The sequence below is a fragment of the Capra hircus genome, chromosome 5 (genome assembly GCF_001704415.2).
Source record: "Capra hircus breed San Clemente chromosome 5, ASM170441v1, whole genome shotgun sequence".
Taxonomy (NCBI): domain Eukaryota; kingdom Metazoa; phylum Chordata; class Mammalia; order Artiodactyla; family Bovidae; genus Capra; species Capra hircus.
In genome coordinates this window covers 57,108,700-57,125,223 of record NC_030812.1, presented here as the reverse complement: position 1 = coordinate 57,125,223, position 16,524 = coordinate 57,108,700, and the positions used below count along the sequence as shown (strand labels likewise).

The window sequence follows — 16,524 nt, the reverse complement described above, 5'->3', positions numbered from 1 at the left end:
ATGAAAAATTATACAGCAATAACAACATTCATCCTTGTGGGACTAACCGACGACCCAAATCTAAAGATTCTGCTGTTCAATTTTTTGTTTCTAACCTACCTTTTGAGTGTTGTTGGGAACCTGATCATCATTACTCTCACTTTGGTAGATCCTCACCTCAAAACACCCATGTACTTTTTCCTCCGGAATTTCTCCATCTTGGAAGTGTCATTCACAACCGTCTGCATTCCCAGGTTCCTCTACACAATGGCCTCTGGGGACAATACTGTTACCTACAATGCATGTGCCACTCAATTATTTTTTGTTGTTATCCTGGGTGTGAGTTTTGTTGTTATCCTGAGTTTTTCCTCCTGACGGCCATGTCCTATGACCGCTAGGTGGCCATCTGCAAACCCCTGCATTACACGACCATCATGAACAACATGGTCTGCATCAAGTTCCTCACTGGCTGTTGCATGATTGCTCTAATCATCGTCATCCCACCATTTACCATGGGCTTTGAGCTTGAGTTTTGTGACTCTAATGTCATAGATCACTTTGGCTGTGATGCTGCTCCCATCCTGAAGATTACTTGTTCAGACACAGAGTTCCTAGAGCAATTTGTCTTGGTCCTGGCTATATTGACGCTCCTGTTCACCTTGGTGTGTGTAATCATGTCCTATACATACATCATCAGGACCATTCTCAGATTCCCTTCTGCCCAGCAAAGGAAAAAGGCTTTTTCTACATGTTCTTCCCATATAATTGTGGTTTCTATCACTTATGGAACCTGCATCTTCATCTATATTAAACCACATGCAAAAGAAGGGCTAGCTATTAATAAAGTGGTGTCAGTTCTTACCACCTCTGTTGCACCAGTATTGAATCCTTTCATTTATACTCTGAGGAACAAGCAAGTGGTACAAGCTTTCAAAGACATGATCAAAAGGGTTGCATCCTATTTCAAAGAACTAAAATGATTACTGAGTACAAAAAAAACACACACAAATTGTAAAAGTATTCCTTGGTATTCATTTTATTGTTCTCTAATGGTATATTAACCATGGTTTTATACATCACAACCTCATTACATTTAGCAACTACCATTAATACATGTATTGATAATCCTTTTAGCTCAGTCTATCTCCAGGAATACATGAGGGGGGAATTCTCTGTAAATATTTATAACAATATGTCTGTTAGTTCGAGAACCAAGAAATGTAGGCAATATCAATGTACTATTATATTGGTGCTCAGCTACTCCTCTTTTACTGACTGATATGTTCTAAGCTGAGTCCCAGATCTCCCAGGAACAGCAGTGACAATGGTTTCACCAGTGTATGAATATGTCTGAACTCATTGTATACATTAAATAATGTGAATTTCTGTGAAAATATGTAATTTGCACATATGTTAAATGTGAATATCAATTATAACTCAATAAAGCTGTCTTCAAAATGGAAAATTATTTGTGAAGTCATATGCACAGATTCATTTCCTTCTAGGATACACTTTCTGTCAAGTATGTGCTTGTTTGCCACTTTGATATTGATGACTGTATCTCTAAGACAACATATTATGGTAATTAATTATAACACCTTAAGGCTTTTTTCTTTTTTAACATAAATTTATTTATTTTAATTGAAAGTTAATTATTTTACAATATTGTATTGGTTTTGCCATATATCAACATGAATCCACCACAGGTGTACGTGTTCCCCATCCTGAACCCCACTCCCTCCTCCCTCCCCGTACCATCCCTCTGGGTCATCCCAGTGCACCAGCCCCAAGCATCCAGTATCATGCATTGAACCGGGACTGGTGATTCGTTTCATATATGATATTATACATGTTTCAATGCCATTCTCCCAAATCATCCCACCATCTCCCTCTCCCTCTCCCACAGAGTCCAAGAGATTGTTTTATACATCTGTGTCTCTTTTGCTGTCTCGCATACAGGGTTATCGTTACCATCTTTCTAAAATCCATATATATGCGTTAGTATAGTGTATTGGTGTTTTTCTTTCTGGATTACTTCACTCTGTATAATCGGCTCCAGTTTCATCCACCTCATTAGAACTGATTCAAATGTATTCTTTTTAATGGCTGAGTAATACTCCATTGTGTATATGTACCACAGCTTTCTTGTCCATTCATCTGCTGATGGACATCTAGGTTGCTTCCATGTCCTGGCTATTATAAACAGTGCTGCAATGAACACTGGGGTACACGTGTCTCTTTCAATTTTGGTTTCCTCGGTGTGTTGGGGTACACGTGTCTCTTTCAATTCTGGTTTCCTCCGTGTGTATGCCCAGCAGTGGGATTGCTGGGTCATAAGGCAGTTCTATTTCGAGTTTTTTTAAGGAATCTCCACACTGTTCTCCATAGTGGCTGTACTAGTTTGCATTCCTACCAACAGTGTAAAAGGGTTGCCTTTTCTCCATACCTTCTCCAGCATTTATTGCTTGTAGACTTTTGGATCGCAGCCATTCTGACTGGCCTGAAATGGTACTTCATTATGGTTTTGATTTGCATTTCTCTAATAATGAGTGATGTTGAGCATCTTTTCATGTGTTTGTTAGCCATCTGTATGTCTTCTTTGAAGAAATGTCTATTTAGTTCTTTGGCCCATTTTTTGATTGGGTCTTTTTTTTTTCTGGAATTGAGCTACAGGAGTTGCTTGTATTTTTTTAGATTAGTTGTTTGTCAGTTGCTTGATTTGCTATTATTTTCTCCCATTCAGAAGGCTGTCTTTTCACCTTGCTTATAGTTTCCTTTGTTGTGCAGAAGCTTTTAATTTTAATTAGGTCCCATTTGTTTATTTTTGTATTTATTTCCAACATTCTGGGAGGTGTGTCATAGAGGATCCTACTGTGATTTATGTCAGAGAGTGTTTTGCCTATGTTCTCCTCTAGGGGTTTTATAGTTTCTGGTCTTATGTTTAAATCTTTAATCCATGTTGAGTTTATTTTTGTGTATGGTGTTAGAAAGTGTTCTAGTTTCATTCTTTTACAAGTGGTTGACCAGTTTTCCCAGCACCACTTGTTTTTTTGTTTGTTTGTTTGTTTGTTTGTTTGTTTTAAATTTTAAAATCTTTAATTCTTACATGCGTTCCCAAACATGAACCCCCCTCCCACCTCCCTCCCTATAACATCTCTCTGGGTCATCCCCATGCACCAGCTCCAAGCATGCTGTATCCTGCATCAGACATAGACTGGCGATTCAATTCTTACATGATAGTATACATGTTAGAATGTCATTCTCCCAAATCATCCCACCCTCTCCCTCTCCCTCTGAGTCCAAAAGTCCATTATACACATCTGTGTCTCTTTCCCTGTCTTGCATACAGGGTCGTCATTGCCATCTCCCTAAATTCCATATATATGTGTTAGTGTACTGTATTGGTGTTTTTCTTTCTGGCTTACTTCACTCTGTATAATTGGCTCCAGTTTCATCCATCTCATCAGAACTGATTCAAATGAATTCTTTTTAATGGCTGAGTAATACTCCATTGTGTATATGTACCACAGCTTTCTTATCCATTCATCTGCTGATGGACATCTAGGTTGTTTCCATGTCCTAGCTATTATAAACAGTGCTGCAATGAACATTGGGGTACATGTGTCTCTTTCAATTCTGGTTTCCTCGGTGTGTATGCCCAGCGGTGGGATTACTAGGTCATATGGTAGTTCTATTTGCAATTTTTTAAGGAATCTCCACACTGTTCTCCATAGTGGCTGTACTAGTTTGCATTCCCACCAACAGTGTAGGAGGGTTCCCTTTTCTCCACACCCTCTCCAGCATTTATTGCTTGCAGATTTTTGGATCGCAGCCATTCTGACTGGTGTGAAGTGGTACCTCATTGTGGTTTTGAGTTGCATTTCTCTAATAATGAGTGATGTTGAGCATCTTTTCATGTGTTTGTTAGCCATCTGTATGTCTTCTTTGGAGAAATGTCTATTTAGTTCTTTGGCCCATTTTTTGATTGGGTCGTTTATTTTTCTGGAATTGAGCTGCAGAAGTTGCTTGTATATTTTTGAGATTAGTTGTTTGTCAGTTGTTTCATTTGTTATTATTTTCTCCCATTCAGAAGGCTGTCTTTTCACCTTGCTTATATTTTCCTTTGTTGTGCAGAAGCTTTTAATTTTAATTAGGTCCCATTTGTTTATTTTTTTATTTATTTCCAACATTCTGGGAGGTGTGTCATAGAGGATCCTACTGTGATTTATGTCAGAGAGTGTTTTGCCTATGTTCTCCTCTAGGGGTTTTATAGTTTCTGGTCTTATGTTTAGATCTTTAATCCATGTTGAGTTTATTTTTGTGCATGGTGTTAGAAAGTGTTCCAGTTTCATTCTTTTACAAGTGGTTGACCAGTTTTCCCAGCACCACTTGTTAAAGAGATTGTCTTTAACCCATTGTATATACTTGCCTCCTTTGTCGAAGATAAGGTGTCCATAGGTGTGTGGGTTTATCTCTGGGCTTTCTATTTTGTCCCATTGATCTATATTGATGACTGTGGCTTTGTAGTAGAGCCTGAAGTCAGGCAGGTTGATTCCTCCAGTTCCATTCTTCTTTTTCAAGATTGCTTTGGCTATTCGAGGTTTTTTGTATTTCCATACAAATTGTGAAATTATTTGTTCTAGCTCTGTGAAAAATACTGTTGGGAGCTTGATAGGGATTGCATTGAATCTATAGATTGCTTTGGGTAGTATGGCTTTTTTCTTAATAAATGATCAGACTCTAATCTTAAAATGTGAAAAGAAAAATAATAAATCTTCTAGATGAAAATTAGAATAATATTTCCATGATCTAGGGGTAAAGAATTTTTTTATATATTGGAGTATAGTTGATTAACAATGTTGTGTTAGTTTCAGGTATACAGCAAAGTGACTCAGTTATACATATGCTGTTGTTGTGGTCATTTTACCAGCTTAGTCATGTCCAACTCTAGTGGAGCGGGTTGCCATTTCCTTCACCACCAGTTATACATATACATGTATCTATTTTTTTCTAATCTTTTCTAATTCTTTTCCCATTTAGATTCCTACAGAATATTGAGCAGAGTTCCATGTGGTTAAATAATATATTTTTAAACTAAAAACAGAAAGCATTAATCATTTTTTTAAAGCCTAAAAAATTAACTTTTTTAAAGTATGGTAAACTGAACTATTTTACAATTAGGAAGGTTCCATTCATCAAAAAACATTAGAGAATGAAAGGCAGATATATGAGTCTAGAAGAGTATTCAGATAAATGTGGGAGTATGAATTTTTCCTGGATTTCTTATGGTTCCTATAAAATGTCAACTTTTTTGGTTGGCATTTGGGAATGCTAATTGGCAGTTGAGAATGCCAATTCCCAAATCTTCTCCTGCCTTAAGAATTAGGTCTACAGCCATTTGGCTAGTTAATTGCTCTGATCCAAAAAGATAATAATAAATTTCTATCTCCTCTAGCAAGTCAAATGGTTACAGCCAAAGACTGTCTTTAGGTTAAACACGAAGGTTCCAGGAAGACTAGAATTGTTTCCCTAATTATTTTACACATCAAGGAAGAAGGAAACTCAGGAACTTGGCTGCCATCTCTAAATTGTAAAAGCTAAGACCTTCATGGATCTATCTTACTCCTGGAGACATTTCATTTACCTATCAAATGGCTAGAGTAAAAAGAAGACCCTTTCTGGAAGGGAGCAGACAACTGCCTCCTTTTCCTTTATAAGCAGAGAATTATTTCTCCTCATCTATTGTCTATGGGCTTCCCAGGTGGCGCTAGTGATAAAGAACCCACCTGCCAATGCTGGAGGTATAGGAGAAGAAAGTTCAATCCCTAGGTTCAGAAGATTCCCCAGCAGGAAGGCATGGCAACCCACTCCAGTATTCTTGCCTGGAAAATCCCATGGACAGAGGAGCCTGGTGGGCTACAGTCCATGGGGTCGCACAGAGTCGGACACGACTGAAGCGACTTAGTATGCATGCATTGCTGTGGGTTTAGAATTGCTCACACAGGATACCTGACTTGGCTATCTTCATGTTACTGCAGTGATTAGACTTAGGGTGAGGAGATCTAATATACTTATTATTTATTTGCGTTAGTCGCTCAGTCACATCTAACTCTTTGAAACCCCGAGGACTGTAGCCCACCAGGTTCCTCTGTCCTGTGGGCTAATTAAGGTTGAGGGTTTCCCTGGTGGCTCAGAGGTTAAAGCGTCTGCCTGCAATGCAGGAGACCTGGGTTCAATCCCTGAGTTGGGAAGATCCCCTGGAGAAGGAAATGGCAACCCACTCCAGTATTCTTGCCTGGAGAATCCCATGGACTGAGGAGCCTGGTGGACTACAGTCCACAGGGTCGCAAAGAATCAGACGACTCATATGCACTTTCTAAGACCAGAGGATTACATAGCTACTCACCAAATGTTGAAAATGTTAGTCACTCAGACATGTCCCAACTCTTTACGACCCCAGGGACCGTAGCCTGCCAGTTTCCTCTGTCCATGAGATTTCCCAGGCAAGAATACTGGAGTGGGTTGCCATTTCCTTCTCCAGGGGATCTCCCCAACCCAGGGATCAAAATGGAGTCTTCTGCACTGCAGGAGGATTCTTTACTGTCTGAAACACTAGGAAAGCCCCATATTTATCTACTGAGAGGTAAATACGCAGGTCAGGAAGCAACAGTTAGAACTGGAATTGGAACAACAGACTGGTTTCAAATAGGAAAAGGAGTACGTCAAGGCTGTATGATGTCACCCTGCTTATTTAACTTCTATGCAGAGTACATCATGAGAAACGCTGGGTGGGAAAAAGCACAAGCTGGAATCAAGATTGCTGGGAGAAGTATCAATAACCTCAGATATGCAGATGACACCACCCTTATGGAAGAAATTGAAGAGCAGCTAAACAGCCTCTTGAAAGTGAAAGAGGAGAGTGAAAAAGTTGGTTTAAAGCTCAACATTCAGAAAACGAAGATCATGGCCTCTGGTCCCATCACTTCATGGGAAATAAATGGAGAACCAGTGGAAACAGTGTCAGACTGTATTTTTCTGGACTCCAAAATAACTGCAGATGGTGACTGCAGCCATGATATTACAAGATGCTTACTTCTTGGAAGAAAAGTTATGACCAATCTAGACAGCGTATTGAAAAGCAGAAACATTACTTTGCCAACAAAGATCTGTTTAGTCAAAGTTATGATTTTTCCAGTAGTCATGTATGGATGTGAGAGTTGGACTATAAAGAAAGCTGAGTGCTGAAGAATTGATGCTTTTGAACTGTGGTGTTGGAGACAACTCTTGAGAGTCCTTTGGACAGCAAGAAGATCCAACCAGTCAATCCTAAAGGAAATCAGTCCTGAATATTCATTGGAAGGACTGATGTTGAAGCTGAAACTCTAATACTTTGGCCACCTCATGTGAAGGGCTGACTCATTTGAAAAGACCTTGATGCTAGGAAAGATTGAAGGCAGGAGGAGAAGGGGACGACAGAGGATGAGATGGTTGGATGGCTTCACCGACACAATGGGCATGAGTTTGAGTAAACTCTGGGAGTTAGTGATGAACAGGGAGGCCTGGCGTGCTGTGGTTCATGGGGTCAGAAAGAGTCGGACACAACTGAGTGACTGAACTGAACTGAACTGACCTGAGAGATAAATAATAAGAAATCTGCCTCTGATCTAGAATACCTCGGTGTACATTCAAGATTAAATTAAGAGAAATAAATATTTTTAAATCAACAATAAAAAAGTATTATATTCCATACTTTAGTTTCAATTTAAAGTTACTGTGTATAACATCAACATACAAAAATCAGTTGTATTATATATATGCCAAAAACAAACCAGAAGAATATGAAACTAAGGTAAGACACCATTTACAAATCAAATAGTGGTGAGTGAATATATGCAGGATTTATTGGAGAAAAATATAACATTCTATTTGTAGACATTTTAAAGATTCAAATAAATAGCTGTACCATACTTATGGGCTAGAAAACAAAACATCTTAACAATTTTCACAAGTTTACTATAGGTATAATGCAATCTCAGTAAGGATTTCAACAGATTTTTTTGTAATACTTGATAGGCAAAAATTTCTGCTGAGTTACAAAGGATAAAAATTAATGACACATTCTAAAAGAAGGATAACAAAATGAAATTATCAAAGATCACTAATTATTCTAAAGTGAAAAAGTGAAAGTGAAAGTGAAAGTTGCTCAGTCATGTCCAACTCTTTGCAATCCAGTCCATGGAATTCTCTAGGCCAGAATACTGGAGTGGGTAGCCTTTCCCTTCTCCAGGGGATCTTCCCAACCCAGGGATTGAATCCAGGTCTCCAGCATTTTGGGCAGATTCCTTATCAGCTGAGCTATCAGGGAAGCCCTAGTTAATTAAGACAGCATATTATTGTTGTAGGAATAGACAAATAGGCCAATGGAAGATAATTGAACTTAGAAAGTGACTCGTATATATGTGAACCCTTAATTTATGATAAAGTTATCACTAAAATGGAAAAGGACAGTCTTAACAGCAAACAACTGGGAATATTTGATGTCTATATGGGAAAAAATGAAATTGGATATCAATTACAGAAGAAATCAATTTCAAATGAATTATAGACATAAACTTAAAATTAAAGAAGATTATATGGAAGAATATTTTCATGGCAGTGGGTTAGGGAAAATTTTTCTTAACTCGCTGCTGCTGCTGCTGCTGCTGCTGCTGCTGCTGCTGCTGCTGCTAAGTCGTTTCAGTCATGTCCAACTCTGTGAGACACCATAGACGGAAGCCCACCAGGCTCCCCCATCCCCGGGATTCTCCAGGCAAGAACACTGGAGTGGGTTGCCATTTCCTTCTCCAATGCATGAAAGTGAAAAGTGAAAAGTGAATGTGAAGTCGTTCAGTCGTATCCGACTTTTAGCGACCCCATGAACTGCACCCTACCAGGCTCCTCCATCCATGGGATTTTCTTAACTTAGGTACAACAAAAAATTGATAACTTTGACTGCATTAAAATTAAGAATCTGTTCACAAATGAAAATCATTAACAGAGCAAAAAATAGTAAGATATCTGCAACTCATATAATCCAAAAAGTATTTATCTTCAGAATATATAAAGAATTCCAACATATCAATAGAGAAAAGACAGATAACCCAATGAAAAAGAAGTGAGCAAGAGACTGGAAAAAGGACTTCAAAAAAGAGAAATATAAATGGCTAATATTGCTATAGAAAATTCTTCACCTACACCAACAATCATGGAAAAAAGCAAATTAAGATCACATGAGTTCAACATCACATACTCAGATAGGTAAACGTTGACAATCTGAAGTCCAAGTAAGGAAGCTATGGAGCAGAGAGCAATTGGATATTGTAAACAATTCAACCACATTGAAATCAATTGAGCATTACTATTAAAGTTGAAATAATACATACCCAATAACCCAGCAATTCCACTTGTGGAATACATGTGTCAGTAGAACTGTACATTTCATAATGTTTCCAAAATGAAAAATAAATCCCTGCTAACTAAATGAATGAATACATGGTGGCAGATTCATACAATGGAATGCTGCTGCTGCTAAGTCACTTCAGTCATGTCCGACTCTGTGTGACCCCATAGATGGCAGCCCACCAGGCTCCCCCGTCCCTGGGATTCTCCAGGCAAGAACACTGGAGTGGGTTGCCATTTCCTTCCCCAATACATGAAAGTGAAAAGTGAAAGTGAAGTAGTTCAGTTGTGTCCGACTCTTCGCAACCCCATACACTGTAGCCCACCAGGCTCCTCCATCCATGAGATTTTCCAGACAAGAATACTGGAGTGGGGTTGCCATTGCCTTCTCCGATACAATGGAATATTATAATGCAAATGAATGAGTCACAGCTATCAGCGGCAACACAAATGAACTGTATGCATAAAACTGAACAAAAGAAGTGAGACACGAAAAATACATACAATGTAAATCCATTTTTATAAAGGTTGAAAACAGGCAACAAAAAACTATATTGTTTAAGGATCCATAAAGTAATAAAATTTTAAATGTAAGAAATTTAATTTGTTGAAATTTTCTCATATATAAATGGAGATACAAATAAGTCCATTTTCAAAAGATTTCTGAGATAATTGAAGAAGTTAATCCACGTAACAGACTCACCCCCCCCCACCTCCGCTTAAAAAGAAGTAGAGATCACTTAATAGCACAGTTATTCATAATTTTCTCCTTGGCCTTGCTATTAATGTTTGTGGTGTTAGTATTGCCATTGTTTTTTATCTTTTGAAATCTCTGAGAACACAAACAGTTATCCAAAATGAAGTTTCTCACAACCTTTTTTTCCTTTTTGAGTATAATCTTTGTACTTCGTTCTTATAATATAATATCAAAAAGATGAACAAGAAGAAAAAATGAACAGAAAATAAGATAATATTTGATTATATTTGGGGGTAGGTGGTGGATGAATGACAATCATAATGTGAGAGATGGCTTAATTTCTAATGAATTTAGAAGTACTGTACAGGGCTACTCACACCTCTACAAATGAAAGAGCCCTTAATTGTGCAGATTTTAGAAAAATGATTCACAAAGTATTTTCAGAATGTGGGGCTCTTCAATGACCCTCAAATTGTGTCACCAACGTGGTAGCATGTTTCAATGATAACCAAGTGGTAATTTTTCTAGCCATCTTCAAAGGTCTCACCTCATTACTCTCATCTTCTCTCTCAGATACTTAGGCTGTAGCTGACTCTCACTATACCATTTTTTTATCTTTTTTTCCCGAATATATTGAAATATAATTGACATGTAATATTGAGTAACTTTAAGATGTACAATGTGATAATTTAATACTCTCATTGTACTTTTAACATAGTCTTCTTGGCCCTTCTTCTCTCAAATATGTGTCCACAACTTGCTCACAAAGTTGTCAACAATTGATGCTCATTAACACCTCTGCCTCTTGAGAAACCTATATGCAGGTGAAGAAGCAACAGTTAGAACTGGACATGGAACAACAGACTGGTTCCAAATAGGAAAAGGAGTACATCAAGACTGTATATTGTCACCCTGCTTATTTAACTTATATGCAGAGTACATCATGAGAAACACTGGGCTGGATGAAGCACAAGCTGGACTCAAGATTGCCGGGAGAAATATCAATAACCTCAGATATGCAGATGACACCACCCTTATGGAAGAAAGTGAAGAGGAACTAAAAAGCCTCTTGATGAAAGTGAAAGAGGAGAGTGAAAAAGTTGGCTTAAAGCTCAACATTCAGAAAACGAAGATCATGGCATCTGGTCCCATGACTTCATGGGAAATAGATGGGGAAACAGTGGAAACAGTGTCAGACTTTTTTTTTCTGGGCTCCAAAATCACTGCAGATGGTGATTGCAGCCATAAAATTAAAGGACGCTTACTCCTTGGAAGAAAAGTTATGACCAACCTAGATAGCATATTCAAAAGCAGAGACATTACTTTGCCAACTAAGGTCCATCTAGTCAAGGCTATGGTTTTTCCAGTAGTCGTGTATGGATGTGAGAGTTGGACTGTGAAGAAAGCTGAGCGCCAAAGAATTGATGCTTTTGAACTGTGGTGTTGGAGAAGACTCTTGCGAGTCCCTTGGACTGCAAGGAGATCCAGCCAGTCCATTCTGAAGGAGATTAGCCCTGGGTGTTCTTTGGAAAGAATGATGCTAAAGCTGAAACTCCAGTACTTTGGCCACCTCATGCGAAGAGTTGACTCATTGGAAAAGACTTTGATTTTGGGAGGGATTGGGGGCAGGAGGAGAAGGGGACAACAGAGGATGAGATGGCTGGATGGCATCACTGACTCGATGGATGTAAGTTTGACTGAACTCCAGGAGTTGGTGATGGACAGGGAGGCCTGGCATGCTGCGAATCATGGGGCCGCAAAGAGTCAGACACGACTGAGCAACTGGACTGAACTGAACTGAACACCTCTGAACTTGAGTCCACAGGGCACCTTTAGCTTCTTAGGGAAACTGATCCCCATGTGCATTCTCTAAAAGGAACAGATAAAACCTGGGTCACTGTTGATAACACAGGATCTGCAAAGAAGTCCATATCTTGGCTTCTAAGGAGAGCAACATAATTTCTCACAGATTAGAAAATTTAGGGTATTTTCAGTCTGATCAGTCCTCCTTTTTAATCCTATCACTGCTACTTTTTACAGTTTTTTGGTATGCTATTTTGCCCCTGTTAAGTAGAACCCTGTCTCTCAAGAACTGAAGTTTAATCTAATTTGAATTATTTAACATAATAGAGAAAATAAATAATTCTCTTACTATTTAGTTAAGCCTTATAAAGTTGAATACTTCCATGAAAGAGCATGGCGGGATAAGGCAAGACAATACAAATAAATTATGCTAATTTTTTGCTATTTGTAGACTACGTGGATCTCACCTTTGATTCATCTTTTAGTATCAACCAGGTAAACAGACCACCACTGTCATTCAAACTATGAACAGTATAAGCCCTTTATGTTTCTAGTTTCCAAAATCACTGATGTAATCATTAGTGGACACAGACCATGAAATTTTACCACTGTGAAATTCTGAAAGAAAATGTAAAGCTACTGTTAAAAATTTCAGGTGAGTACAACCAGGGAAATAAGATCCAGATCTGAGAAAACCAGATTCAGGTTTCACCTTACCTGTTCTCTCAATATTCATGTATGGCCATTATGGGATATTAGTGATGTCTGAAAGTATATGAATTTTCTAACTAACCATACAGGTTGATTAAAGGATCCCTTAAAATGTCCTTTGCCACAAGAATATTTTTAATATTCTATCAAGTGCAAAAATATGTAACTGTCAAGTTTGCCTTCCTTAGTGACTACCAGTATATCTGCAAAGAACAATTATAACCATTAATACTGGCATCAATTTCCTCATTTCTGTGCTCTAAGAACAGTGGAAACACATATTTTTGTGATTTATAACCAGCCTCTATTCCTAGATATCATTCAGCAGTCTTCAAAACTTTGAGCAAAATCCATTCTGGGGGCTATGTCCTATGACTGCCACAATATCTCTCTCCCCAGTTGTATGCCAGATCAGTGCCCAGAAGACTCTGGCAATGAAATGTAAGTGAAAAGTGAAAGTGTTAGTCACTCAATCATGTCCAACTTTTGCAAACGCCATGGACTGTAGCCTGCCAGTTTCCTCTGTCCATGCAATTCTCCAGGCAAGAATATTAGAGTGGGTTGCCATTCCCTTCTCCAGAGGATCTTTCTGACCCAGGGATCAAACCCAGGTCCCTGGTATTGCAGGCAAATTCTTTACCATCTGAGCCACCAGGGAAGCCTATAAAGCATAAGGCTTAATGCATATCAATACAATTTAGTGATGGCAGAAGCCTGGACATAGGAAAAAACTCATGGTATAAAATGATAGCATTCTGAAACAGTCTCATAATCTTAAAGGCCAAATAGACATTCATCCCAAAAAAATTAAGGAAGGTAGCAAAAACAAACAGCTTTGGATTTGGGGTTTATAGCATTGCCTGTATTGGGAGAATGTCCACAGGTTACTTTAAAGAGGAAACCAGGCAACTAGACTGTGAAGGAGATGAGGGTCAGCTACATATATGATGAAGTATCAGGTAGTGTATGAAGGGGAACACAAAAAGAAGAGAAAAGAAGAACAAAGAGAAAAACTTATACCAAGAACATAGAAGTAAAAAAGACACAGAGAACTAAAATCGGATAAAACTATTTAAATGTAGGAAATTTATGAATATTTCATAAGTAAGTAAGGGAAAGACAGAGTCATTCTTGTGTGACATGTCTGTGTTAAGAACCCAGGAATCAGAGAAATGACAAAAGCTTTATTAATTGAAACAACATTTTATGTTTTAGTGTTCTTACCCCATTATATAAATTCTCTATGCACATCATTCCTATGTGTATTTTAGATCATTCTTTGTGTTTAATCAATTTTATTCATGTTTTAATGTGAAAATACTGATCCATTAAAATATTCACTTGCAAAAAAAAGAGCTTTATGAATGAAGCCACTTACACAGGAACCCTGGGTCTTTCAATGAGCCATCCCTAGTCCAGAGGGATGCCACTTTGGGCCAATTTGGATGAAGAGTTGATAATATGACCTGATTCTGTTGGTTGCAGTTAACTTCATTTTTCCTAGCCTGAGAAACTCCAGTGTTCATCACTGACCTTCCCTTTTCCCTTTAGATCTACTGAAGGTCAACAATGAAAACCAAACCACATTTACTGACTTTATTTTGTTGGGCCTCACAAATCAACCCGAACCCAGGTGGTGATATTCATCTTTCTGTTCCTTGCCTACTTGCTAAGCATCTTAGGAAATGTGACTATCATCATACGCACTCTGGTGGACGCTCAACTCAAGACTCCCATGTATTTCTTCCTCCAGAATTTCTCCTTCTTAGAAGTTTCCTTCACATCCATTTTTATTCCAAGGCTTCTGACCAGCTTGACAACAGGAAATAAATTCATCAGCTTTGCTGGCTGCTTGACTCAGTATTTTTTTGCTATATTCCTTGGGGCAACAGAGTTTTACCTCCTGACTTCTATGTCCTATGACCACTATGTGGCCATCTGCAAACCCCTGCATTACCTGACCATCATGAGCAGCAGAGTCTGCATACAACTTGTGTTCTGCTCCTGGCTAGGGGGAGCCCTGGCTATCTTGCCACCAATTATCCTGATAAGCCAGATGAATTTCTGTGCCTCCAATGTTCTGAATCAATATTACTGTGACTATAGACCCCTCCTAGAGGTTGCCTGCTCAGACACAAGCCTTTTAGAATTAACAGTCATCTTCTTAGCAGTTGTGACTTTGGTGGTTACTCTGGTGCTGGTGACACTTTCTTATACATATATTATCAGGACCATTCTGAGGATTACTTCTGCCCAGCAAAGGACAAAGGCTTCTGCCACTTGTTCCTCCCACATGATTGTCATCTTGCTCTCTTATGGCAGCTGCATCTTTTTATACATGAACCTATCACCAAAAAAAGGAGGGAATTTCAACAAGGAAATATCTCTGCCCGTGACTTCAGTTAGCACTTTGTTGAACCCCCTTATTTATACCTTAAAGAATCAGCAAGTGAAGCAAGCTTTTAAGAACACAGTAAAAAAAAAATACAAATTTTTAATAATCAGAATTTATTATTTTAATTAATAAAATTAACAAATAATTGAGTTAATACATATCTAATAAGTGTTGACTATGTTTCAAGGGATATTCTGGGCATTGAGAATAGAAATACAAGAAACATAGCTCCTAAATTTCTAAGAACCTCTAGGCCAGTATCATAGAGAGATATAAAAACATATAAATTATAATGAAACTTATTAAATGCTATTACAAAGAAATAAATGAGATGCCATAAAAAATGATTTGAGACAACTTTGCTCTTGATATCATGATTTCTCACTTTTGAGATATTTGAGAGGCAAAAATGGTATATAATGGAAACAGTAGGAGGATATTAATTTAGAGTGAATGGTAGGAGCCCTGTAGTGAAGATATTTATTGCACATTTAAGAGTTAACTAAGTATTACTGAGCCAAGAGAAATTATAAGAAAGTGATATATCAATTTTACTTTATGAGGAATATAATAAAGCAGTGAATAAATCAACTTTTACATACAAGATGAGTAACAAGCAATTAATCAAGAATAGCATTCATGCAAACAATAGTAAAGGTTACATTATGGTCCATAAGATAGAGAGAAAGGACACAATTACTATCTCAATTCAAGCAATGTAGTGGACAGAGATGAGAAAGTTTTCCAGCTTGAAAGACTGCATGGTTGATAAAGCCATAAATCAAATGAAGGATTCAAGAGAAAAACATATACTCACAAGTTATATTTAATCAAGTTTGTTTTGAAATACAGATGAAAAAATAAATGTATGAGAAGTATTTGTTTATCAGTGCGCCAATGGACTCAGCTTTAGGACATGTGAAATGTAAGATTAATTTAAAGGTAAATTTGAGCAAGCTATCCAAGGAACAAGTGAGGTTTGAACATAAATGTCTGGTTTTTATCTCAGTGATTGAAGAGCACAGACTTAGGAAACGTATGAAAAATAGTTTCTAATCAAGGATATTCTGAAATAAAGTCTGCCAGTAGTAGCCATCAGAGATGAAAGAGGAGGAGAAGGAAGGAGACAGTGGAAAGAGAAGAAGGGAAGGAGAAAAGAAAGAGAGAAAGGAAATAAAGAGACATTATAGAAAAGGAAGTAAAACATCCCCCTGGAAGTCAGAAATTATAGGCTTAAAAATTATCAGAAGTGGAAGCAAAGCAGTTGAATTGGCAATGTTTAAAAGGTTCGCTATACTTTCAAAGTTTTATAAATGAAGTTCAAAATTATTTCAATCTAGTAATGCCAGACAACTAGAGGTCATGTAGAAAAGGAAAAGACTGTTATACCTAATTTAAAAAGAAATTGAAGTTTTAGACATGCAAGGTAGACACTGAAGGAAATAATGAGAACAAGAAAAATCTTGAATCTACTTGCCCAGCAAGTGGAAGCATTTCACTG

The 16,524-nt window shown here is 37.8% G+C and overlaps 1 protein-coding gene and 1 pseudogene across 1 annotated transcript; both read left to right on the top strand.

The window, feature by feature from the left end:
• On the top strand, window positions 1-959 carry LOC102172039 (annotated as a pseudogene).
• Window positions 12,512-15,107, top strand: LOC102171767 (olfactory receptor 6C4-like; the record flags this gene model as incomplete). The annotated part of the gene is given in 3 exon segments (XM_018049037.1): window positions 12,512-12,572; window positions 14,180-14,254; window positions 14,257-15,107. Coding segments are annotated over 3 exon segments (987 nt in total), but the record flags the coding sequence as incomplete, so codon positions are not given.